The 22,913-nt window shown below is 39.4% G+C and overlaps 1 protein-coding gene across 1 annotated transcript in view; it reads left to right on the top strand.

Moving 5' to 3' along the window:
* The first annotated feature begins 11,554 nt into the window (after positions 1-11,554).
* Positions 11,555-22,913, top strand: part of acsf3 (acyl-CoA synthetase family member 3) — a 73,504-nt gene continuing 62,145 nt past the window's right edge. Inside the window, exons 1-2 of the mRNA XM_072671385.1 lie at positions 11,555-11,592; positions 14,053-14,785. Coding sequence (XP_072527486.1) covers positions 14,111-14,785 — 675 coding nt within the window. The 5' untranslated portion in view covers positions 11,555-11,592; positions 14,053-14,110. The remainder of the gene's footprint in view (positions 11,593-14,052; positions 14,786-22,913) is intronic.

Below are 22,913 nucleotides of genomic sequence, written 5' to 3'. Positions count from 1 at the left end.
CTCTGCTGCATTCTAATGAAGGCCCACTGACGGCGTATCTATTATCCCGTCAGTGAGCGAGCTTCTCTTAATCTGTCCACAAACTTCACGGCTTAAGGGCCGCAGCTAATTAACTGCACGCCGAAACAGGAATACACTTCAATATCGATCCCTATCACCAGCGTCCGCCTCCCCAGCACGCGCTGCACCGGCGCAGGAGTATGATTATGAATATTTTAGAGGCGCATTTAACGCAGAGAAAGGCACGAGGCCTTAATGACCGCAGGCTCTTCCAGCAAAGCGTCTTCATATTTTAAAGAAAGTCAATAGTGCAGCAGCTCAGTCAGCAGCATTAGAGCTCACATACACACTCATATATACACACACACATATACACACTCACACCAGGGGACCAAAGCAAGAGCTAGAGCGCGAGAGAAAGCGCGAGCGAGAGAAAAAATTAATAACACACGTGCCTAACAATCCTTTCTGCGATTTAGCGAGGCGCCGAGCCACACTGCTTGAAATGCAAAGTGGTAATGAATACACACACAGGATGAATTCTGAACACGAAGCCCTCCATGCCCTTATTCCTGCACCTCACACACACACACACACGCGACCCTCCAGTATACACACACACACACACACACACACACACACAAAAAAAAAGAATAGAAGTTTGGCACCTCAGCCAGACCTGAATGTTCAGGAACAGAGCTCAGATTTATGGTGCCGTCAGGTATTCTGAAAAAGGTGTGAACCAATGAGCCAAAACATTAGGACCAGTATGGGCTGGTGCTATCAAATCCTAACACTGTGTGCTGCCAAAAAAAAAGCTCACTCCACAAGAACTCCTGTAAGTCCTGTAAGTTGTGGGGTGGGGCCTCCATAAGCATCCAGGGTGCGTATTGACCCGGTCACCAGGTCGTGGACCCAGCACGTTCCACAGGTGCTCCTCAAAATAAAGCAGCTGTAAAGGGTTCTTTGAGTGACGCTACAGAAGAACCATTTTTGTAATGAAGATCGCTCAAAGAACCCTTGGTAGAACCTTTATTTAAGAGTGTAAATGGCACTTGTGTAGCCAGTCATCCAAGTGATGTAGGGATGTACCCCGATCAGCCATAACATTAACACCACCAGCCTAATATTGAGTAAGGTCCCCCTTGTGCTGCCACAACAGATCAGACCATTCGAACCTCTGAAGGTGTCCTGTGGTATCCGGCACCAAGACGTAAGCAGCAGGTCTTAGGTGAAGTGTGTTGTGAGGTATTCTGGGGTAACGGTGTTCCCTGGAATGATGGATGGTGCTCCATACAATGCTTTTGGGATGAGTTGCGATGTTGGGGATGAGGTGGGGTGGTGCGCATCCAACATCCAACTGAATGCAATCAAATTATGACAGCTATGCTCCTCCAAAAATCTAGTAGACAGTTACTCCAACAAAAGCAGGATCAAGTCTTCTTAAAATCCTTGATTTCAGAAGAAACAATGAACGAGCAGGTGTCCAAATACTTTTGTCCAGACAGTGTTTTGATATACTTTGTACTGTAATCTTTCAATTGACTAATTATTAAAGATGAATGATTCAAATTTGAGCTGGCTGCAGACTCGTGCGCGGGTGTGTGGATGTTTTGGTGCGTTCTGGGTAACGGTTTGGTCTGTTCTGCATTAGAAGATGATGGAGATTCCAGATGGCGACCCTTTCTTCTTTTATTCCAGCCGTTCATCCCGTTACACAACCGTTTGGCTTTAATTTGGGAAGCAGGCACAGTTGGGCTTCATGATGCTGATAACGGTGTGTGCTGAAGCATCACGCACACACACTAACCCCTCACACACGGCGGCGACATGGCTGTGGTTTGAATGGGTAAGTCTGCTCACACACACTTCCTGTCTGGCCCTCAAGAATCTGTTCTCAGCTGCCATCCTCCCTCCATCACTCTCTCACTCCTCCCTCTGCTTTTTCATGGTTTGGCATCCGTCTGTCTTCCTTTTAATGCCTCTCTCTCTCTCTCTCTCTCTCTGTCACGCTCTTCTGCTGGTGTGTGTTCACAGATAGACGGCACCATATGCTGTCTTGGCTCACTGGGAGAGTGCCTGTGTGTGGCAGAGAGAGAGTGAGAGAGAGAGAAAGAGATAGAGAGAGAGAGAGAGAGAGAGAGAGAGAAACACAACCTAATGGCCAATAATAATAATTTACTCTATTTATGTTTATTGTTAATTACTTTATAGGCTGTTGTTAAAAATGTGACTTGTAGCATCACACCAATTTAATACTGTTACTGTGTGTGTGTGTGTGTGAAAGAGAGAGAGAGAGAGAGAGAGAGAGAGAAATGCATTATGTAACAATAATGTGGCCCATTATATATGTCCAAATGTTTGTGGACACCCCTTCTAATGAATGCATTCAGCTACTTTAATTTGCAACCACACACACAGAGCTAGTCCCTGTAAAGAAGTACTTCCAATAGAACAGGACAAGGCATGGGCTAGTAGAGGGGTATAAAGCCCCCCAGCATTGAGCTGTGGAACAGTGGAGGAATGATGATTCTCTGGAATGATGGATGATTCTTGTTAATACTCTTGATTTCATAAGAACCAATGAACGAGCAGGTGTCCCAATACTTTTGGCCAAATAGTGGGCAATAAATATATAGATTTATCCCAACTGTTAAGCATGATGGTGGGAGTAAAATGATTGTGCTTAGCTGCTTTGAGATGATTGGTATTCTTGATAGACCTAGATTAATTCTGGATTTTACCAACATATTCTACTGGAGAATGTCAGGGAATCTATAAATGGAAGCTATATATTTATAAACGGTCCTGCAGCAAGACAACTTCACTAAAACCTTTATTAGAACATCTGTATATAATAATTTTATTAGAACCTCATTCTAGATAATATTCTTTATTGAACATCATTCTGGATATTCATCTTAGGAGAACTTCTTTCTGGATATTAGTTTTAGTGGAACTTCATTCTGGATATTAGTTTAGTGGAACTTCATTCTGGATATTAGTTTTACTAGAACTTCATTCTGGATATTAGTTTTAGTAGAACTTCATTCTGGATATTAGTTTTAGTGGAACTTCATTCTGGATATTAGTTTTAGTGGAACTTCATTTTGGATATTAGTTTTAGTGGAACTTCATTCTGGATATTAGTTTAGTGGAACTTCATTCTGGATATTAGTTTTAGTAGAACTTCATTCTGGATATTAGTTTTAGTGGAACTTCATTCTGGATATTAGTTTTAGTAGAACGTCATTCTTGATATTAGTTTTAGTAGAACTTCATTCTGGATATTAGTTTTAGTAGAACTTCATTCTGGATATTAGTTTTAGTGGAACTTCATTCTGGATATTAGTTTTAGTAGAACGTCATTCTTGATATTAGTTTTAGTAGAACTTCATTCTGGATATTAATTTTAGTGGAACTTCATTCTGGATATTAGTTTAGTGGAACTTCATTCTGGATATTAGTTTTAGTAGAACATCATTCTGGATATTAGTTTTAGTAGAACTTCATTCTGGATATTAATTTTAGTGGAACTTCATTCTGGATATTAGTTTAGTGGAACTTCATTCTGGATATTAGTTTTAGTGGAACTCCATTCTGGATGTTAGTTTTAGTAAAACGTCATTCTGGATATTAGTTTAGTGGAAATTCTTTCTGGATATTAGTTTAAGTGGAACTTCATTCTGGATGTTAGTTTTAGTAGAACGTCATTCTGGATATTAGTTTAGTAGAAATTCTTTCTGGATATTAGTTTAGTGGAACTTCATTCTGGATATTAGTTTAGTGGAACTTCATTCTGGATATTAGTTTTAGTAGAACATCATTCTGGATATTAGTTTTAGTAGAACATCATTCTGGATATTAGTTTTAGTGGAACTTCATTCTGGATATTAGATTTAGTGGAACTTCATTCTGGATATTAGTTTTAGTAGAATTTCATTCTGGATATTAGTTTTAGTGGAACTTCATTCTGGATATTAGTTTTAGTAGAACATCATTCTGGATATTAGTTTTAGTGGAACTTCATTCTGGATATTAGTTTTAGTGGAACTTCATTCTGGATATTAGTTTTAGTAGAACTTTATTTTAGTAGAACTTCATTCTGGATATTGGTTATATTAGAACTTAAAATAAAAAGTTTTGAATATTTATGTCTCGTATGCAGTATTAAGATGAAAACCCACAATTAATTTAAATAGAACTTCATTCTGGATATAAGCTTCCTTAGAACTTTCATCTGAATATTAGGTCACTGTACCTCATGTTTCAAAAGTGGCGATGATGATTATTAACTTTAAAAAAAGAAGTATTTAAACATTGAAAATGTTTGTGTTACTAAATGAAATCATCAGTGATTAATATGAGTGTTTCCAAACTTTTGAACAGTGTAAAATTCACTTCAAATCATTGTCAATCACTCATTGTAATTCTGAGTGTTTGGTGAGAGAGGGTCGGGGCAGATCTGCTGAATGAGAGAGAAGCTGTTTGTAGCTCTGTAGCCTCGGCAGCCTGTTTGAGTTCTCAGGGCTCACTGCCTCTGTTGATGGTGTCTGTCTAATGAGTTATTGATCTCCTCCGCTCCTTTTCAACTCTCTCCCAAGGCTGCGGAAATGACTGAGCCGGAAAGAGAATCAGGACTTTTCACCGTCCCGCTATCAGACAGCGCGGGACCCCTTCAGAGCCACTGCGCTAAATGTGCCCCTCATTATCTTTAGCCAGAGTCCACATCTAATACAGTGCTGTACAAATATCTTACAAATGTTCTTCTAAAACTAATATCCAGAATGAAGTTCCACCAAAAATAATATCCAGAATGAAGTTTAAAATAAAGCTAATATGCAGAATTAATTTCTAATTAAACCAATATATCCAGAATAAAGTTCCACTAAAACTAATATCCAGAATGAAGTTCTACTAAAATTAATATCCAGAATGAAGTTCTACTAAAACTAATAGCCAGAATGAAGTTCCACTAAACTAATATCCAGAATGAAGTTCCACTAAACTAATATCCAGAATGGAGTTCCACTAAAACTAATATCAAGAATGAAGTTCCACTAAAACTAATATCCAGAATAAAGTTCCACTAAAACTAATATCCAGAATGAAGTTCCACTAAAATTAATATCCAGAATGAAGTTCCACTAAAACTAATATTCAGAATGAAGTTCCACTAAACTAATATCCAGAATGGAGTTCCACTAAAACTAATATCCAAAATGAAGTTCCACTAAAACTAATATCCAGAATGAAGTTCCACTAAACTAATATCCAGAATGAAGTTCCACTAAAATTAATATCCAGAATGACGTTCTACTAAAATAAAGTTCTACTAAAACTAATATCCAGAATGAAGTTCCATTAAAACTAATATCCAGAATGAAGTTCTACTGAAATTAATATCCAGAATGAAGTTCCACTAAACTAATATCCAGAATGAAGTTCCACTAAACTAATATTAATTATAGAATGAATCTAGCAGTTATTGCTAAAACATCTTAAAATACCTTCCAAGCTTCAGTCTATATTGTAGAATAAATTATTAATAAATTACATAATTAATTATTATCAAGTGTTTTAAAGTTTTTTTTAAGTTTAACAGAAGCATAAATAAAAATAAAAATGCAATACAATTTATTATGCAGTTACATTTACAGTAGGTTAGAAAAATAACAGATAATCCAGACCATTCATTTTTACAGTTTTACAGTTATGACACTAGGCTGACTGTCTACACAGCTTTCCTCTCTCTGCACACCCTCACTCACACACACACACACCTCAACCAGTCACTCTGTATGATTAACACGTCATATCGGATTCCCTTATCGGATCAATCACGCCGCTGCTTCTGTTGAAATCCTGGGAGAGTTTCTAATCACACCTGCTAACCGTGATTCATGAGTGACTACATCATCCGAACACCAGCATGGAGCCGCATGTGTGTCTCACACACTCCGGTCCCCGCAGGCACCAGCCCGGCGCACTGATACCCTCCACATGGCAGGCTGCCTGCATCTGTGCTTCCAGCATAACTGCCTGAAATGGAGGTCAACGTCTGGCCCCAACCACGGTTAGTCCACTGGTGGAGAATGCGGGACCAGGCAGGGGACCAGGTTTATTCAGCACTGCAATTATGAGAAACTTTTTTTGGAAGTTTTACATTGTTAAGTTTGCTTGTTTTACCACTAATACATACTGGGTACAAACATAGTTACTGGTGTGGCACCATCAAGGGCACATTTTCAGTGTCTTTATCATGTACCAAATTCTGTAGCAATTCTTTGTTTTTGTTTTTATTTATTTTATTATATGTTTTTTGTCATATCTTCACAAATACACTATATGGACAAAACTATTTAGACACTTATTGGGTATTAAAATTAGTTGATCCTGCTTTTGTTGGAGTAACTGTCTATACTGTCCAGGGAAGAAGACTTTCTACTAGATTTTGGAGGAGCGTTGCTGTGAGGATTTGACTACATTCATCTCATTATTCTTCTAATCCTAAATAAGTACTGGATGGAGCTCCACCATCCATCATTCCAGAGAACACAGTTCTTCCACAGCTCTACAGCTCAATGCTGGGGGGCTTTATACCCCTCTAACCCACGCCTGGCATTAGGCAGCATGTGTGTAGCAGTACACTGTACCGCTACCAGTCTACCTTTGGCCGTAATAACTGTAATAATCAGCTTTTCCCAATGATCTAAATGATCTAATGTCATCAATTTGAAATAAGTAGGGCATACAAAGGTATATAAACTAAATAGTGAAGATGCTACAATGACCACAACAGCTGTGTGTGTGTGTGTGTGTGTAAATATATATATATGAAAGCAATATCTGGAATGTTTTTTTCAAAAATGGTTATTAAATCTGAAGGCTGAATGTTGTAAACACACAATTACAGTATATTAATAATACGTTTCATTGATAACAACTCCTTGCTGTTGGCACGATTGGAAATATTGAATAAAACATGTAAAAACACCTTTTGGTGTCTACTTTATATGTAAATGCACACTGTATGAGTTGTGCTGCACTGTATATATTATTGTGAATACAAGAACAGAAATAATTAACAAAACAAGGGATTCCAACAGTAAAGAGTTTTGTTTAAAGGTTGAAAATCGAGACCAAAAACAAGCAGAAATGCTCAAAATTCTCAGATTGCAGGGATCATTATTGTGTTCGCATTAAAAAAGAATGTTTGTACTCAATTCAAGTGTACAGATTGATTCTGTGTGAATAAAATATATAACATCAGCACAGTTCTTGGCCAAAGTAAGTAAACTGCAGCACAAAACTGTGTTGATGTGATGTTTTATTCATGTGCAATCAATGCACACAGTGCTCAAGACAATGCCTTACATCCATTTGTGGATTTTGTACTTGTGCTCTTGTTTTTATATAAGCTGAAAGTCAACAGGCCTTCACGCCCTTCTAGCCCTATGGCCTGAATACGTCATACTGTTTTAACTGAATGTTTCCAGGTTGAAGCTAAAACCTGTAGAAATCCCTGTAGAAAACACTGCATCGAGCTCCACATTGGAAAAGAAAAGGGGTTAAAGAACTCGTCCCGGTCTGGAATCCTCTTAAAACGTATGTGCAGCCTCGTGTATACGTTCTCAAATATATAACCACAGCATGCATCCTTTCCCCTAATCCCTTCCTTCCCCATTCCCCACAAAGAAAAAGCCCTGGAACGAAAGGAGCAGGTGGGTTCTCGTCCAGATCCTCTATTGTGTCCGAGCAGAGGGACCAGCATCACTAACATATGCTCCAGAGAAGATAGCAACTGGAAGCCTGGTGAAGTGTCATAGCAGCAGCGCGTGTTTCCCTGTCCCGCTCAGCAATGATCGCTTATTCCCCTGCCACCACACATATGCTCAGGACACAAAGCACTTGGACGTGGCCGTGGGCTAAAGTGGGTCATCCCGCCACAGATGGAGCCAAACCCCACTGCGTCACCACCATCAGCTGAGCACGAAAAAAAAAACCATTACCAACCAAGCTGCTTCCTTTAGAATCTTGGCAGATATAATCTGGTCCCCTCATGTAGAACAACGACGGCAACGACGACGACAACAACAAAACCCACTCAATCCAGGCTGGGTTGTGGAGATCAGTGGAAGCCATCATCATCAGGCTCCCAAATGAGACGGATGTCTGGATCGCTTAAAAAAATAATGCCTGTGACATGCCTCTGTCAGATGCGTTCCCTGGCAGTGGCGTCGCTGTTCCACTTTGAGATGAACCAGCCCTGTCATTCCCTCATAAAGAATGCCCAGCATGATGCTTTATTCAAAAGTTCTGAGGAATCTTGGTCCCTCCCGAGGTTTCTCCACTTTTGCAACATTTAAAGAACATGACAGGACTACCCTCAGAAAACAGACAAAGTATCCCTTCCGAGAAGCGAGAGCTTTGTAATCACCTCAGAAGGAATGGCATTTGTGGGACGGGAGGCTTCGGGAATATCCTGGAGAAGGGACCACGTGCATCCCTCATGGTACACGTTTTAATTAGCAGTCTAACAGCACATGTTCTCTGCGCAGATGGAAGGCACCATACATTATTGAAGCTTGCAGCAAACTCCCAAGAAGGATCTCTGTGTTTTGGTCTTAACCAGAGGACATCAATTATGGAATAACCTCAAGGTTCCATGCAGAGTCAAGACAGGCTCTGAGATGACCTGATCCTTGAGGATGACATTTCCAGAAATCTCATGTTTCTGGGCACCACTTCTAAAAACAAGGGGATGTGTCAAGTCACAGCTCCACACCCGTCCGCAGGAGGCCTGCAGAGTCTCGAGAAATCCCATTGAGTTCTGAACCCTCAATCGAAGGATCTTACGAGTTTGACCGTAAAGGTTTCCACGGACATCTAAGGTCACAGGTCACAGCTATTCCAGGGACGTCCCGCGCACCTTCTAATCGCTCCAGATGTGCTGCTGGCTCCCTCCCGTTCAGAGTGTGTACGTGTGTATGAGAATGTGTGGCGTGTGTGTGTTTACAGAGCTGTGTCTCTTGGAAGGAAGTCAAGTTTGCAGCTGCGGCGCCAAATAATTCATTGCCCCTCTGCACCCAGGAGCAGCCACAGGTAGTTGATGAAGTGGCAGTGCCAAGCATCCCAACTGGTGAAGACAATGCGCAGCTGCCGGGAGTCGGCTCGGCCAGATGCCGCCGCCACTGTGCCATGTGTTCCGAGCAGGGCAAAGCAGGGGGGTGATGAGAAGCTTGCCAAGACGTTCTCATCTGGTGCCAACCCGATGCGTTTTGGCACTCCCCACGATTTCCGTTCCCAGCTTTCTCTGCTAGTATCCTACAAGAGGTGGCTCCCAAGCCTCTCTCGCTCTCCCTCTTTTGATGTTTTCCTCAGAATCCTGCGCCAAGCAAACAGAAAGTTGGCGCCCGCTACCGGACGGTTTACCTGCCAACGCCGAGGCTCCACAATGAGTGTCCTGGCTTTGAGCCCCGCAGTCTCGGCGGAAGCGCACCGGGGTGATCGCCGCTCGGCTGGATACCCTTCAGCCCTGCGGCCGCCCCCCGATCCATGTTCCTTATTGTATACCAACGCTTCCTTGAGGCTTGTGCCAAAACCGCTGCTGAACCCTAAAACGGAAAACGCCAACCATGTACAGAGGATCCCGCCGCGGTCATCACCAAACCGTCCTCCAGGAAGCTGAGAAGGAATCTCAGATTGTACATCTTCTTCAGGTTCACAGGAACGACAAAACACCATCACACAAGAGCCAATGTGAATCAATTCTGTTGAGCTACTGTTCGTCTTCCGGGAAGGGCATCCTCTCTCCCAGCACCTTCTTTGTGTGTGAATGGATCGTTCGCTGACGATACTACTCCTCAAACTGGAGGGGAGATTCTGAGACAAAGCTTCCAGTTTGCAGGAACATGCCATCCTCGTTTGTGGCGGAGGGGTTTAGGGAAGTGAAAACTTTTTGAACGAGTGCCATCTCTGAACAGTCCTTATCTGAGGCCCGCGACTGCCAGCTGGTGGCTGAGTGTGCCCGTGCTGTGAGCCGATGCCAAAACCAGTAGGCTCGCGCCGAGACCGGCTAACAACAGCTTAATGGCACAACACATGGTTAGGTGTCGAGCCACCAATTTGGCTGTGCCGTCTGTCCGCTTGTACGTCCGTCCTTTCTCGTCGTCTTTGTTTTCAAACAAGGTGGCGGTGATGTATGGAAGCAAAACAACGAAATGAGCCATTCAGTTCCAGTGTATCTTCTTTACTACCGAAGTCATTTCTTTATTTACCTCCATGCTCACTCACACAGATATGCTGTATAATGGCATGGTGATGATAATACATAGGGATACATGCCTTAATGAATGACACAGGATGAAATGAATGACATAGCTAAATGACAGCCTCTCCCTGAATGTTGGTTTTTGACTTTGTACCATTATCTTTAAAAAGCAATGGACATTTATTATCGCAGACCAAACATTGGTTATGTAACCTGCATACCCTACTTATTGAGCTTGATCATTGTATTTCCATATCGTGAGGTACAGCATTTTCTATGACATGGCCTTCCTAGTCATAGACTAGTACTTGCTTACCGGCAAAACCAGCACCAGTATATACATATATACTGGCAGTAGGGCAGTGGTGGCTCAGCGGTTAGAGCGCCGGGCTTGTGGGTTTCGATTCCTGGGCTCGGCAAGCTTCCACTGTTGGGCCCTTGAGCAAGGCCCTTTACCCTCTCTGCTCCCCGGGCGCTGGACGCTGGAGTTGGCTGCCCACCGCTCTGGGTGTGTGTGTTCTCACTGCCCCTAGTTCACTAGTGTGTGTGAGTGTGTGTTCACTACCACAGATGGGTTAAATGTGGAGGACACATTTCGCTGTACAGTGACAAATACCTGCACCTTACCTTACATATATATATATATATATATATATATATATACAGCCTCTGAGCTAGTCTCTGAGTTCTCCCACAATGATGGTGGGTCCATTATGGAGGATGAGAAGCATGATTCTCATGCCCCGCCCACTGGCACATGGTGGCGTAATCATAAAAGGCGGCAAAGTTAGTATATTTAGATGAATGGTTGCAGAAACGCAAGAATTTAGTCGATATATTATTTTGTGCTTGATATGATCAGGGATGTGAACTAACAACATTAAAAAAGGCTCTCTTTTAATTGCAGGTTGATTTTAAAACAAAACTAGCCTAGAAAAACAAAAACTGCCTGAACTAAATACAAAGCAACGACCAAAATTTGGTCCTAAATGATATAATATGATAAACTCTACTGAATATGATCTGGGATGTGAACTAACAACACAAAGGAAGCTCCATTATGACTGCAGGTTAGCCTCAAATCTACACAGAGGCTGTCTGAGCAGGGTAGATGTGATGAGATGATGCTGTTTAATATTAACAGGGCACTAAGAGAGAGTAAAGGTTTGTATTTTCGGTTGATTTTTAACTTGTTTTCTTCACCGTTTAAATAAACAAGAGCACAAAGAGTGGAGGACTTGCTTGTACAGAAGGTTCCGCCTGGTGTTGGTTTCCACTCGGAGCGTTTGAGCGCCGTACTCCTTCAAGAGTGACTTTCGGTAAGAGGTTAATTTGGTTGTTTTGGGAAGCGCTTCAGTTTCTGCTTTGATCTCTGTCTTAATTTTTCTACTGTAATTTTAAAGATTAAAGCTTCAGCTGATTTGTAGAGGAACGCTTTGTCGTCTGTGGAAGTGATGTATTATTAATCCGCGGGCAGATCGCAGCTGTAACCTGTGTTACTCCTATTCGGCGTCGTGTCGCTCTACTCAGTTATTTTTAGATTTATATATTTTATATATTAATTATTTACATATTAAATATAATCCATTTTAAATTACCAGTATTAAATAATACGTGTTTACTCTGCTCGTCGTATAATTATTAAAAAAAAATTATATTAATTATTTACATATTAAATATAATCCATTTTAAATTACCAGTATTAAATAATACGTGTTTACTCCGCTCGTCGTATAATTATTAAAAAAAATATATATATTAATTATTTACATATTAAATATAATCCATTTAAATGACCAGTATTAAATAATACGTGTTTACTCCGCTCGTCGTATAATTATTAAAAAAAATATATATTAATTATTTACATATTAAATATAATCCATTTTAAATGACCAGTATTAAATAATACGTGTTTACTCTGCTCGTCGTATAATTATTAAAAAAAAAATTATATTAATTATTTACATATTAAATATAATCCATTTTAAATTACCAGTATTAAATAATACGTGTTTACTCCGCTCGTCGTATAATTATTAAAAAAAAAATTATATTAATTATTTACATATTAAATATAATCCATTTTAAATGACCAGTATTAAATAATACGTGTTTACTCTGCTCGAGAGACCTTATTAAATAATTATACGACATCTCCCTGTACAATGTCCTTCCCTTTTTGATGACGTCACGAGGAAGCAGCTTAATGAATTGGGGTTAAACATGCTGTCAATAGAAAAACTTGTTTAATGGGAAAATCTGCAAATCTAAAGACTTCCACATAAAACAGCAACTGTATCCTACAAGTGCAATAATAGCTGTTAACAAGTGCAATCATTTCTCTTTATTGTTTTTTATATACATTTTATTTATATATTGGATTCTATGTATATTGTATGTCTGTCAGTACTGTCTGATAAGTCTCCTTGTTTATTGTAATCTTTTTGTGTTATATTTGCCCACTGGAGCCTGAAGAACGCAATGCACTCCTATGCACGCTGTATAGTCCTACTCACATTAAAGTTTACTTTGACTAAATTCACTAAAGTATGCACCCTTATTATGTGTATATACACATATACATATAGATTTCCATGTCAGGTATATTAGGTTCAAGATTCAAGACTTTGCAGTTCCTCCATTTACTGACATAATCTCATATAAATAAATAAATATTAATATTAAAACAGAGACACAGGAAAATAAATAAATATATTATTATTATTATTATTATTATTATTACATTCAAGTATTAAACAATGGGCTTATGCACCAGTAGAAAATAGCCTGTGAACCAGCTGTACCACATTAACAAAAATAAATAATAAAAAAATGCACATCTAGCACTACAGTAAATCCCTTTAAACAAGACTGAGTACAGTTTGTCTGTGTTCATTATGTACTTTGCTATATTCATATATCTTATCCAATGTAATTTTTCTTTGTTCTAAATGTATTTTACAGAGTATTTATTCTTACACAAATGGTTGCAATTGTAACAACTGCAATTTCCTTCCTGGGATCAATAAAGTATTTCTGATTCTGATATATCACTGCCACTGTTGTGTACCAATATTGTTTACTGTGTGTGTATGTATGTATGTATATGTATATATATGTGTGTGTGTGTATGTGTATATATATATATATATATATATATATATATATATATATATATATATATATATATATATATATATATATATATATAATGTATATGTTTTTTTTTGTTTGTTGGTTTTTGTTTTTTTTTTTGTTTTTTTTTTTAATTTTTTTATATATCTTGTGAATATTGTCAGTACAGATTTAGAATCAGAAATACTTTATTGATCCCAGGAAGGAAATTGCAGTTGTTACAATTGCAACCATTTGTGTAAGAATAAATACTCTGTAAAATACATTTAGAACAAAGAAAAATTACATTGGATAAGATATATGAATATAGCAAAGTACATAATGAACACAGACAAACTGTACTCTTGTACTTGTCTAGCCAGTGTCTTGTTTAAAGGGATTTACTGTAGTGCTAGATGTGCATTTTTTTTTTTTTATTATTTATTTTTGTTAATGTGGTACAGCTGGTTCACAGGCTATTTTCTACTGGTGCATAAGCCATATTGCCCATTGTTTAATACTTGAATGTAATCCAACAACTCCCACCACAGTGCACCACCACTCTGGATCCAACAAACTTCACATCAGAGATCAGTACAGTGAAAAGTATGACCGTGTTTATGATATTAACACATGACGTTTATTTGTCCTTTGATTCACAGCACAGTTAAGGATGCTCTTCTGATTGTGCCTCTCATAGAGTCCCTTGGATTACCCATCATGCTGTATGTAAAAGTGGCTGCAGTGTGGAGATCCTCACATAACTGTTTACGCTGTAAGGCTGGTGTTCGGCCACTGGGAGATGTCGTCCGGCGAATCTTTACGTCCTCAGTTCTCCAAACAAAACAGAAGATTACTCCTGTGTTCTCTAAAGCCCTGGGTTATGGAGAGAAGGTGGCCATCATAGACCACAGTGGACACCACAGCTACAGCTCTCTTTACAATACCAGTAGAAGCTTAGCGGGACGCATCAGCCGAGCGCTAGGCTGTGAGTCTGGGGACCTGCAAGGCAAGCGTATTTCTTTCCTGTGTGCCAATGATGCATCGTACACAGTGGCCCAGTGGGCAGTGTGGATGTGTGGAGGCATGGCCGTGCCCCTGTACAGGAAACACCCGCCAGCTGAGCTGGAGTACATCATATCTGACTCTGAAAGCTCCCTGCTCCTGGGTGGAGAGCCTTACGTAGACGTTCTGGAGCCTCTGGCCCAGAAACTGGGGCTGCCCTGCCTGCATCTCCCTCCTACCTCCAGCCTGGACAGCCTGCAGGCAGCGGAACCGCAGTCCGCTGAGGCCCTGTCGGACTGGGCAGAGAGGCCAGCCATGCTCATCTACACCAGTGGCACGACTGGAAGACCAAAGGGAGTCCTCCACACACACAGCAGCCTGCAGGCTATGGTAAGGGACAAGCCTCATACATTGTGCTCTCAGAAATAGGGCTGTCACTATTGATTATGTTAGTAATCAAGTAATGTATTGATTATTTTTTTATGATCAGTGTTGTTCTGAAAGATTGATAAAAAATGCATCTGCGCCATAATTCAAAAACGGGAATTGCTGTTTTCAATCATATAATCTTGGTTGCAGATTAATGTAGCTATATGATTATTCTAAAATTCACAGGCTTTAATAATTAATACATGTGAAGAAATCAACCAGAGTGATGATAAACAAATAAGAGGATACTAAAATAATTGATAAAGCTGTAGAACGTCAATAATTAATTTGAACAGCCAGATTTCATGCATATATCAAGGCATATATTATCGCTGTATTACAGCTATAGCCGTATATGTCTTTTCTATTTGAACTATATTTTTATCCAATTTATATTATTCTTCTTTTTCATGGTTAAGCATTGCAGAGCACTGACCTGAAATACTACGCAACCACCTGGGACACCTTAGCAACCACCTGGAAGCCATAGCAACTGCATAGCAATACCATATCATCCTCTTGGAACACCTTTGCAACCACATAGAAACACTAATGCATCTACTTACCAACACTTTCGACTCTGTCGAACACCTGGGGCACCTTAGCAACCACCTGGAAGCCATAGCAACTGCATAGTATCAACCTAAATACCAGAGCATCCTCTTGGAACACATTTACAACCACATAGGAACACTGTAGCAAAGCTAAAGCACTTACTTAGCAACACTTTCACCTTGTCAAACACCTGGGACACCTTAGTAACCACCTGGAAGCCATAGCAACTTCATAGCAACATCCAAAATACTATATCATGCACTTGGAACACCTTTGCAACCACATAGGAACATTGTAGCAACACTAAAGCACCTACTTGGCAATGCTTTAGACTTTATCAAACACCTTGGGCACTTTGCAGCAACCTAAATACTGTTGGGATACCATAGCAATGCCAGAACAACCACCGGACAACACTATAGCAACCACTTACCAAAACAGTTTGATCATGCTGGCCACATGGGAACTGCAGAGTCTTTCATGATTTATTTAGTATTTTAATTTTCTTTTGTATAAGTTATGTGTTTTACAACATATTTGCCGTTAGTGTTGGACACAGGTGGAGTTTGGCCTCCGCCTTTATCCCATCCGTGCAGTAAACACACACACACACACACACACACACACACACACACACACACACACACACACACACACTCACTAGTGAGCAAACACACACAGTGACAGTGAGCACACATGCCCAGAGTGGTGGCCAGCCATCGCTGCAGTGCCTGGGGAGCAGAGAGGGTGAAGGGCCTTGCTCAAGTGCCCAGCAGTGGCAGCTTGCAAAGCCTGACCAATGAACCCACAACCCTGTCATCAATAGCCTGGTGCTCTAACCGCTGAACCACCACTGCTCTTCAAGTGATTATTGTTATTCTATGACGTTATTATTGTGTATAGTGTAACATAACCTTACCTTGTATAGTGTAACATAACCTTATACTGATTCCTGAAGGATGCATTAATGCAGAAGTGAGAGTCCGTCTAGCAAGTGACCGTATTTCACCATATCACCTGGATGCCCTTCTCTCTGATAATTCACCATTGTGTATTTTCATGTACTTAACCTTTCCTGAACGCACTGGATGTTTGCTGACCGATATACAACAATAGATCTGACCGCTCAACTTCATGAATAAGAAATGACCACAATTCAGCGTAGCTATAATGTTATTAATATTAATCATTTTATTTCATTTTCACTGAAGAGGAAAGTATAAAACATTATATAACAAAGTCAGTGGTCAGTGAGAGCATCTACCTGTAATTAACTCTATATAACATTAGAATAAACCCAAATAAACATAGTCAGTGGTCAGTGAGAGTGTCTACCTGTAATTAACTCTATATAACATTCGAATAAACTCAAATAAACAAAGTCAGTGGTCAGTGAGCGTGTCTACCTGTAATTAACTCTATATAACATTAGAATAAACCCAAATAAACATAAGGTCAGTGGTCAGTGAGAGTGTCTACCTGTAATTAACTCTATATAACATTCGAATAAACTCAAATAAACAAAGTCAGTGGTCAGTGAGCGTGTCTACCTGTAATTAACTCTATATAACATTAGAATAAACCCAAATAAACATAGTCAGTGGTCAGTGAGCGTGTCTACCTGTAATTAACTCTATATAACACTAGAATAAACCCAAATAAACATAGTCAGTGGTCAGTGAGAGTGTCTACCTGTAATTAACTCTATATAACATTAGAATAAACATAAATAAACATAAAGTCAGTGGTCAGTGAGAGTGTCTACCTGTAATTAACTCTATATAACACTAGAATAAACCCAAATAAACATAAAGCCAGTGGTCAGTGAGAGTGTCTACCTGTAATTAACTCTATATAACATTAGAATAAACCCAAATAAACATAGTCAGTGGTCAGTGAGAGTGTCTACCTGTAATTAACTCTATATAACATTAGAATAAACCCAAATAAACATAAAGTCAGTGGTCAGTGAGAGTGTCTACCTGTAATTAACTCTATATAACATTCGAATAAACCCAAATAAACAAAGTCAGTGGTCAGTGAGCGTGTCTACCTATAATTAACTCTATATAACACTAGAATAAACCCAAATAAACATAAAGCCAGTGGTCAGTGAGCGTGTCTACCTGTAATTAACTCTATATAACAATAGAATAAACCCAAATAAACATAGTCAGTGGTCAGTGAGAGTGTCTACCTGTAATTAACTCTATATAACATTAGAATAAACATAAATAAACATAAAGTCAGTGGTCAGTGAGAGTGTCTACCTGTAATTAACTCTATATAACATTTGAATAAATCCAAATAAACAAAGTCAGTGGTCAGTGAGCGTGTCTACCTGTAATTAACTCTATATAACATTAGAATAAACCCAAATAAACATAAAGCCAGTGGTCAGAGAGCGTGTCTACCTGTAATTAACTCTATATAACACTAGAATAAACCCAAATAAACATAAAGCCAGTGGTCAGTGAGCGTGTCTACCTGTAATTAACTCTATATAACATTAGAATAAACCCAAATAAACATAGTCAGTGGTCAGTGAGCGTGTCTACCTGTAATTAACTCTATATAACACTAGAATAAACCCAAATAAACATAGTCAGTGGTCAGTGAGAGTGTCTACCTGTAATTAACTCTATATAACATTAGAATAAACATAAATAAACATAAAGTCAGTGGTCAGTGAGAGTGTCTACCTGTAATTAACTCTATATAACACTAGAATAAACCCAAATAAACATAAAGCCAGTGGTCAGTGAGAGTGTCTACCTGTAATTAACTCTATATAACATTAGAATAAACCCAAATAAACATAGTCAGTGGTCAGTGAGAGTGTCTACCTGTAATTAACTCTATATAACATTAGAATAAACCCAAATAAACATAAAGTCAGTGGTCAGTGAGAGTGTCTACCTGTAATTAACTCTATATAACATTCGAATAAACCCAAATAAACAAAGTCAGTGGTCAGTGAGCGTGTCTACCTATAATTAACTCTATATAACACTAGAATAAACCCAAATAAACATAAAGCCAGTGGTCAGTGAGCGTGTCTACCTGTAATTAACTCTATATAACAATAGAATAAACCCAAATAAACATAGTCAGTGGTCAGTGAGAGTGTCTACCTGTAATTAACTCTATATAACATTAGAATAAACATAAATAAACATAAAGTCAGTGGTCAGTGAGAGTGTCTACCTGTAATTAACTCTATATAACATTTGAATAAATCCAAATAAACAAAGTCAGTGGTCAGTGAGCGTGTCTACCTGTAATTAACTCTATATAACATTAGAATAAACCCAAATAAACATAAAGCCAGTGGTCAGAGAGCGTGTCTACCTGTAATTAACTCTATATAACACTAGAATAAACCCAAATAAACATAAAGCCAGTGGTCAGTGAGCGTGTCTACCTGTAATTAACTCTATATAACATTAGAATAAACCCAAATAAACATAGTCAGTGGTCAGTGAGCGTGTCTACCTGTAATTAACTCTATATAACATTAGAATAAACCCAAATAAACATAAAGTCAGTGGTCAGTGAGAGTGTCTACCTGTAATTAACTCTATATAACATTAGAATAAACATAAATAAACCTAAAGTCAGTGGTCAGTGAGAGCGTCTACCTGTAATTAACTCTATATAACATTTGAATAAACCCAAATAAACAAAGTCAGTGGTCAGTGAGCGTGTCTACCTGTAATTAACTCTATATAACATTAGAATAAACCCAAATAAACATAAAGCCAGTGGTCAGTGAGCGTGTCTACCTGTAATTAACTCTATATAACAATAGAATAAACCCAAATAAACATAGTCAGTGGTCAGTGAGAGTGTCTACCTGTAATTAACTCTATATAACATTAGAATAAACATAAATAAACATAAAGTCAGTGGTCAGTGAGAGTGTCTACCTGTAATTAACTCTATATAACATTAGAATAAACATAAATAAACCTAAAGTCAGTGGTCAGTGAGAGCGTCTACCTGTAATTAACTCTATATAACATTTGAATAAACCCAAATAAACAAAGTCAGTGGTCAGTGAGCGTGTCTACCTGTAATTAACTCTATATAACATTAGAATAAACCCAAATAAACATAAAGCCAGTGGTCAGTGAGCGTGTCTACCTGTAATTAACTCTATATAACAATAGAATAAACCCAAATAAACATAGTCAGTGGTCAGTGAGAGTGTCTACCTGTAATTAACTCTATATAACATTAGAATAAACATAAATAAACATAAAGTCAGTGGTCAGTGAGAGTGTCTACCTGTAATTAACTCTATATAACATTTGAATAAATCCAAATAAACAAAGTCAGTGGTCAGTGAGCGTGTCTACCTGTAATTAACTCTATATAACATTAGAATAAACCCAAATAAACATAAAGCCAGTGGTCAGAGAGCGTGTCTACCTGTAATTAACTCTATATAACACTAGAATAAACCCAAATAAACATAAAGCCAGTGGTCAGTGAGCGTGTCTACCTGTAATTAACTCTATATAACATTAGAATAAACCCAAATAAACATAGTCAGTGGTCAGTGAGCGTGTCTACCTGTAATTAACTCTATATAACATTAGAATAAACCCAAATAAACATAAAGTCAGTGGTCAGTGAGAGTGTCTACCTGTAATTAACTCTATATAACATTAGAATAAACATAAATAAACCTAAAGTCAGTGGTCAGTGAGAGCGTCTACCTGTAATTAACTCTATATAACATTTGAATAAACCCAAATAAACAAAGTCAGTGGTCAGTGAGCGTGTCTACCTGTAATTAACTCTATATAACATTAGAATAAACCCAAATAAACATAAAGCCAGTGGTCAGAGAGCGTGTCTACCTGTAATTAACTCTATATAACACTAGAATAAACCCAAATAAACATAAAGCCAGTGGTCAGTGAGCGTGTCTACCTGTAATTAACTCTATATAACATTAGAATAAACCCAAATAAACATAGTCAGTGGTCAGTGAGCGTGTCTACCTGTAATTAACTCTATATAACATTAGAATAAACCCAAATAAACATAAAGTCAGTGGTCAGTGAGCGTGTCTACCTGTAATTAACTCCATATAACATTAGAACATACGGACACATAGTGTATCTTTTCCCCTCTCTCTCCTTCCCTAAATACAGTGGGGGAAAAAAGTATTTAGTCAGTCACCAATTGTGCAAGTTCTCCCACTTAAAAAGATGAGAGAGGCTGTAATTGACATCATAGGTAGACTCAACTATGAGAGACAAAATGAGAAAGAAATTCTGAAAATCACATTGTCTGATTTTTAAAGAATTTATTTGCAAATAATGGTGGAAAATAAGTATTTGGTCAATAACAAAAGTTCATCTCAATACTTTGTTATATATCCTTTGTTGGCAATGACAGGGATCAAACGTTTTCTGTAAGTCTTCACAAGGTTGGCACACACCGTTGCTGGTATGTTGGCCCATTCCTCAATGCAGATCTCCTCTAGAGCAGTGATGTTTTGGGGCTGTCGGCGGCAACACAGACTTTCAACTCCCTCCAAAGGTTTTCTATGGGGTTGAGATCTGGAGACTGGCTAGGCCACTCCAGGACCTTGAAATGCTTCTTACGAAGCCACTCCTTTGTTGCCCTGGCAGTGTGCTTGGGATCATTGTCATGCTGAAAGACCCAGCCACGTTTCATCTTCAATGCCCTTGCTGATGGAAGGAGGTTTGCACTCAAAATCTCACAATACATGGCCCCATTCATTCTTTCATGTACACTGACCAGTCGTCCTAGTCCCTTTGCAGAGAAACAGCCCCAAAGCATGATGTTGCCGCCCCCATGCTTCACAGTTGGTATGGTGTTCTTTGGATGCAACTCAGCATTCACTCTCCTCCAAACACAGCGAGTTGTGTTTGTACCAAACAGTTCTACTTTGGTTTCATCTGACCATAAGACATTCTCCCAATACTCTTCCAGAACATCCAAATGCTCTCTAGCAAACTTCAGACGGGCCGGATATGTACTGGCTTAAGCAGGGGAACACGTCTGGCACTGCAAGATCTGAGTCCCTGGCGGCGTAGCGTGTTACTGACGGTAGCCTTTGTAACGTTGGTCCCAGCTTTCTGCAGGTCATTCACTAGGCCCCCCCGTGTGGTTCTGGGATTTTTGCTCACCGTTCTTGTGATCATTTTGACCCCACGGGCTGAGATCTTGCGTGGAGCCCCTGATCGAGGGAGATTAGCAGTGGTCTTGTGGGTCTCCCATTTTCTGATTATTGCTCCCACAGTAGATTTCCTCACACCAAGCTGCTGCCTATTGCAGATTCAGTCTTCCAGCCTGGTGCAGGTCTACAGTTCTGTTTCTGGTGTCCTTCGACAGCTCTTTGGACTTCACCATAGTGAGTTTGGAGTGGGACTGTTTGAGGTTGTGGGCAGGTGTGTTTTATACTGTTAACCAGTTCAAACAGGTGCCATTAATACAGGTAATGAGTGGAGGACAGAGAAGCCTCTTGAAGAAGTTACAGGTCTGTGACAGCCAGAAATCTTGCTTGTTTGTAGGTGACCAAATACTTATTTCCCACCATTATTTGCAAATAAATTCTTTAAAAATCTGTGAAAATGTGATTTTCTGATTTTATTTTTTCCTCATTTAGTCTCTCATAGTTGAGGTCTACCTATGATGATCAATTACAGCCTCTCTCATCTTTTTAAGTGGGAGAACTTGCACAATTGGTGACTGACTAAATACTTTTTTTCCCTACTGTATTTAGACTAGCATGTGTTTTTGTTTACCGTCGACTTCTTTAGAGAGAAGTCACTGAGGCCGTCCTACAGAGCAGGCCCATTTTATTATGAGCCTGACCCGATTCAGCTGCCTGACCGTTATCACCATAACTCTGTCACTCATCAGCCCAGGAGCACGTGGTGAAAGTGCAGGACATGGCCGGAGCATTGCTCATGCACACTAACCCACTTTGAGGGTGTACGCCTGTAGTGCTTCCTCTTATTGCAGGTCTGAAGGGTTTTAGATGATCAGTGCTGAAAGAAACCTTACTGTCATGCAGAAAGCATTCACACTGCCCCCATATAAACCTGCCCCTCTTCAGGGGTTGACCTAGACTGGCATTAAAGGTTCTTAAGGTGTAATATAAAGAGCCCCAGCTAGAGGTATCCATCTCCCTTTCATCTCCTGCTTCTCCTTTTTAGCTCCGTCTGTTTGAGCATGAGAAAGAACCACTGAGAACTAGGAACAGTGCAAGGAACTGAGATGGAAAACGAGAACCTCCTTATGAGACTGTTGGGGGCAGTTTGGACAAAGCCAACGAGCTGAATGTGTTCTTTAACAGATTCAGCATGACACCCTCCCCCTCCACCAGCAGTGGCGGCGTCTCCCCCACCCCCTCACCATCACCACCGCCTCTCCTTGCTCACTCACGTCTACCCCCCCTCACCCCACAAACACAAACACTGTCTGAGGAATCACAGCAATCACCCACCCACTTAGAAGTGACAACTGGCCAGGTGAAGAGACAGTTGGA

Source organism: Salminus brasiliensis, chromosome 25 (assembly GCF_030463535.1).
Source record: "Salminus brasiliensis chromosome 25, fSalBra1.hap2, whole genome shotgun sequence".
In the NCBI taxonomy this organism is placed as follows: Eukaryota; Metazoa; Chordata; class Actinopteri; order Characiformes; family Bryconidae; genus Salminus; species Salminus brasiliensis.
Note: the sequence above shows the minus strand (reverse complement) of the source record. Positions and strands in the feature narration are given on the sequence as shown.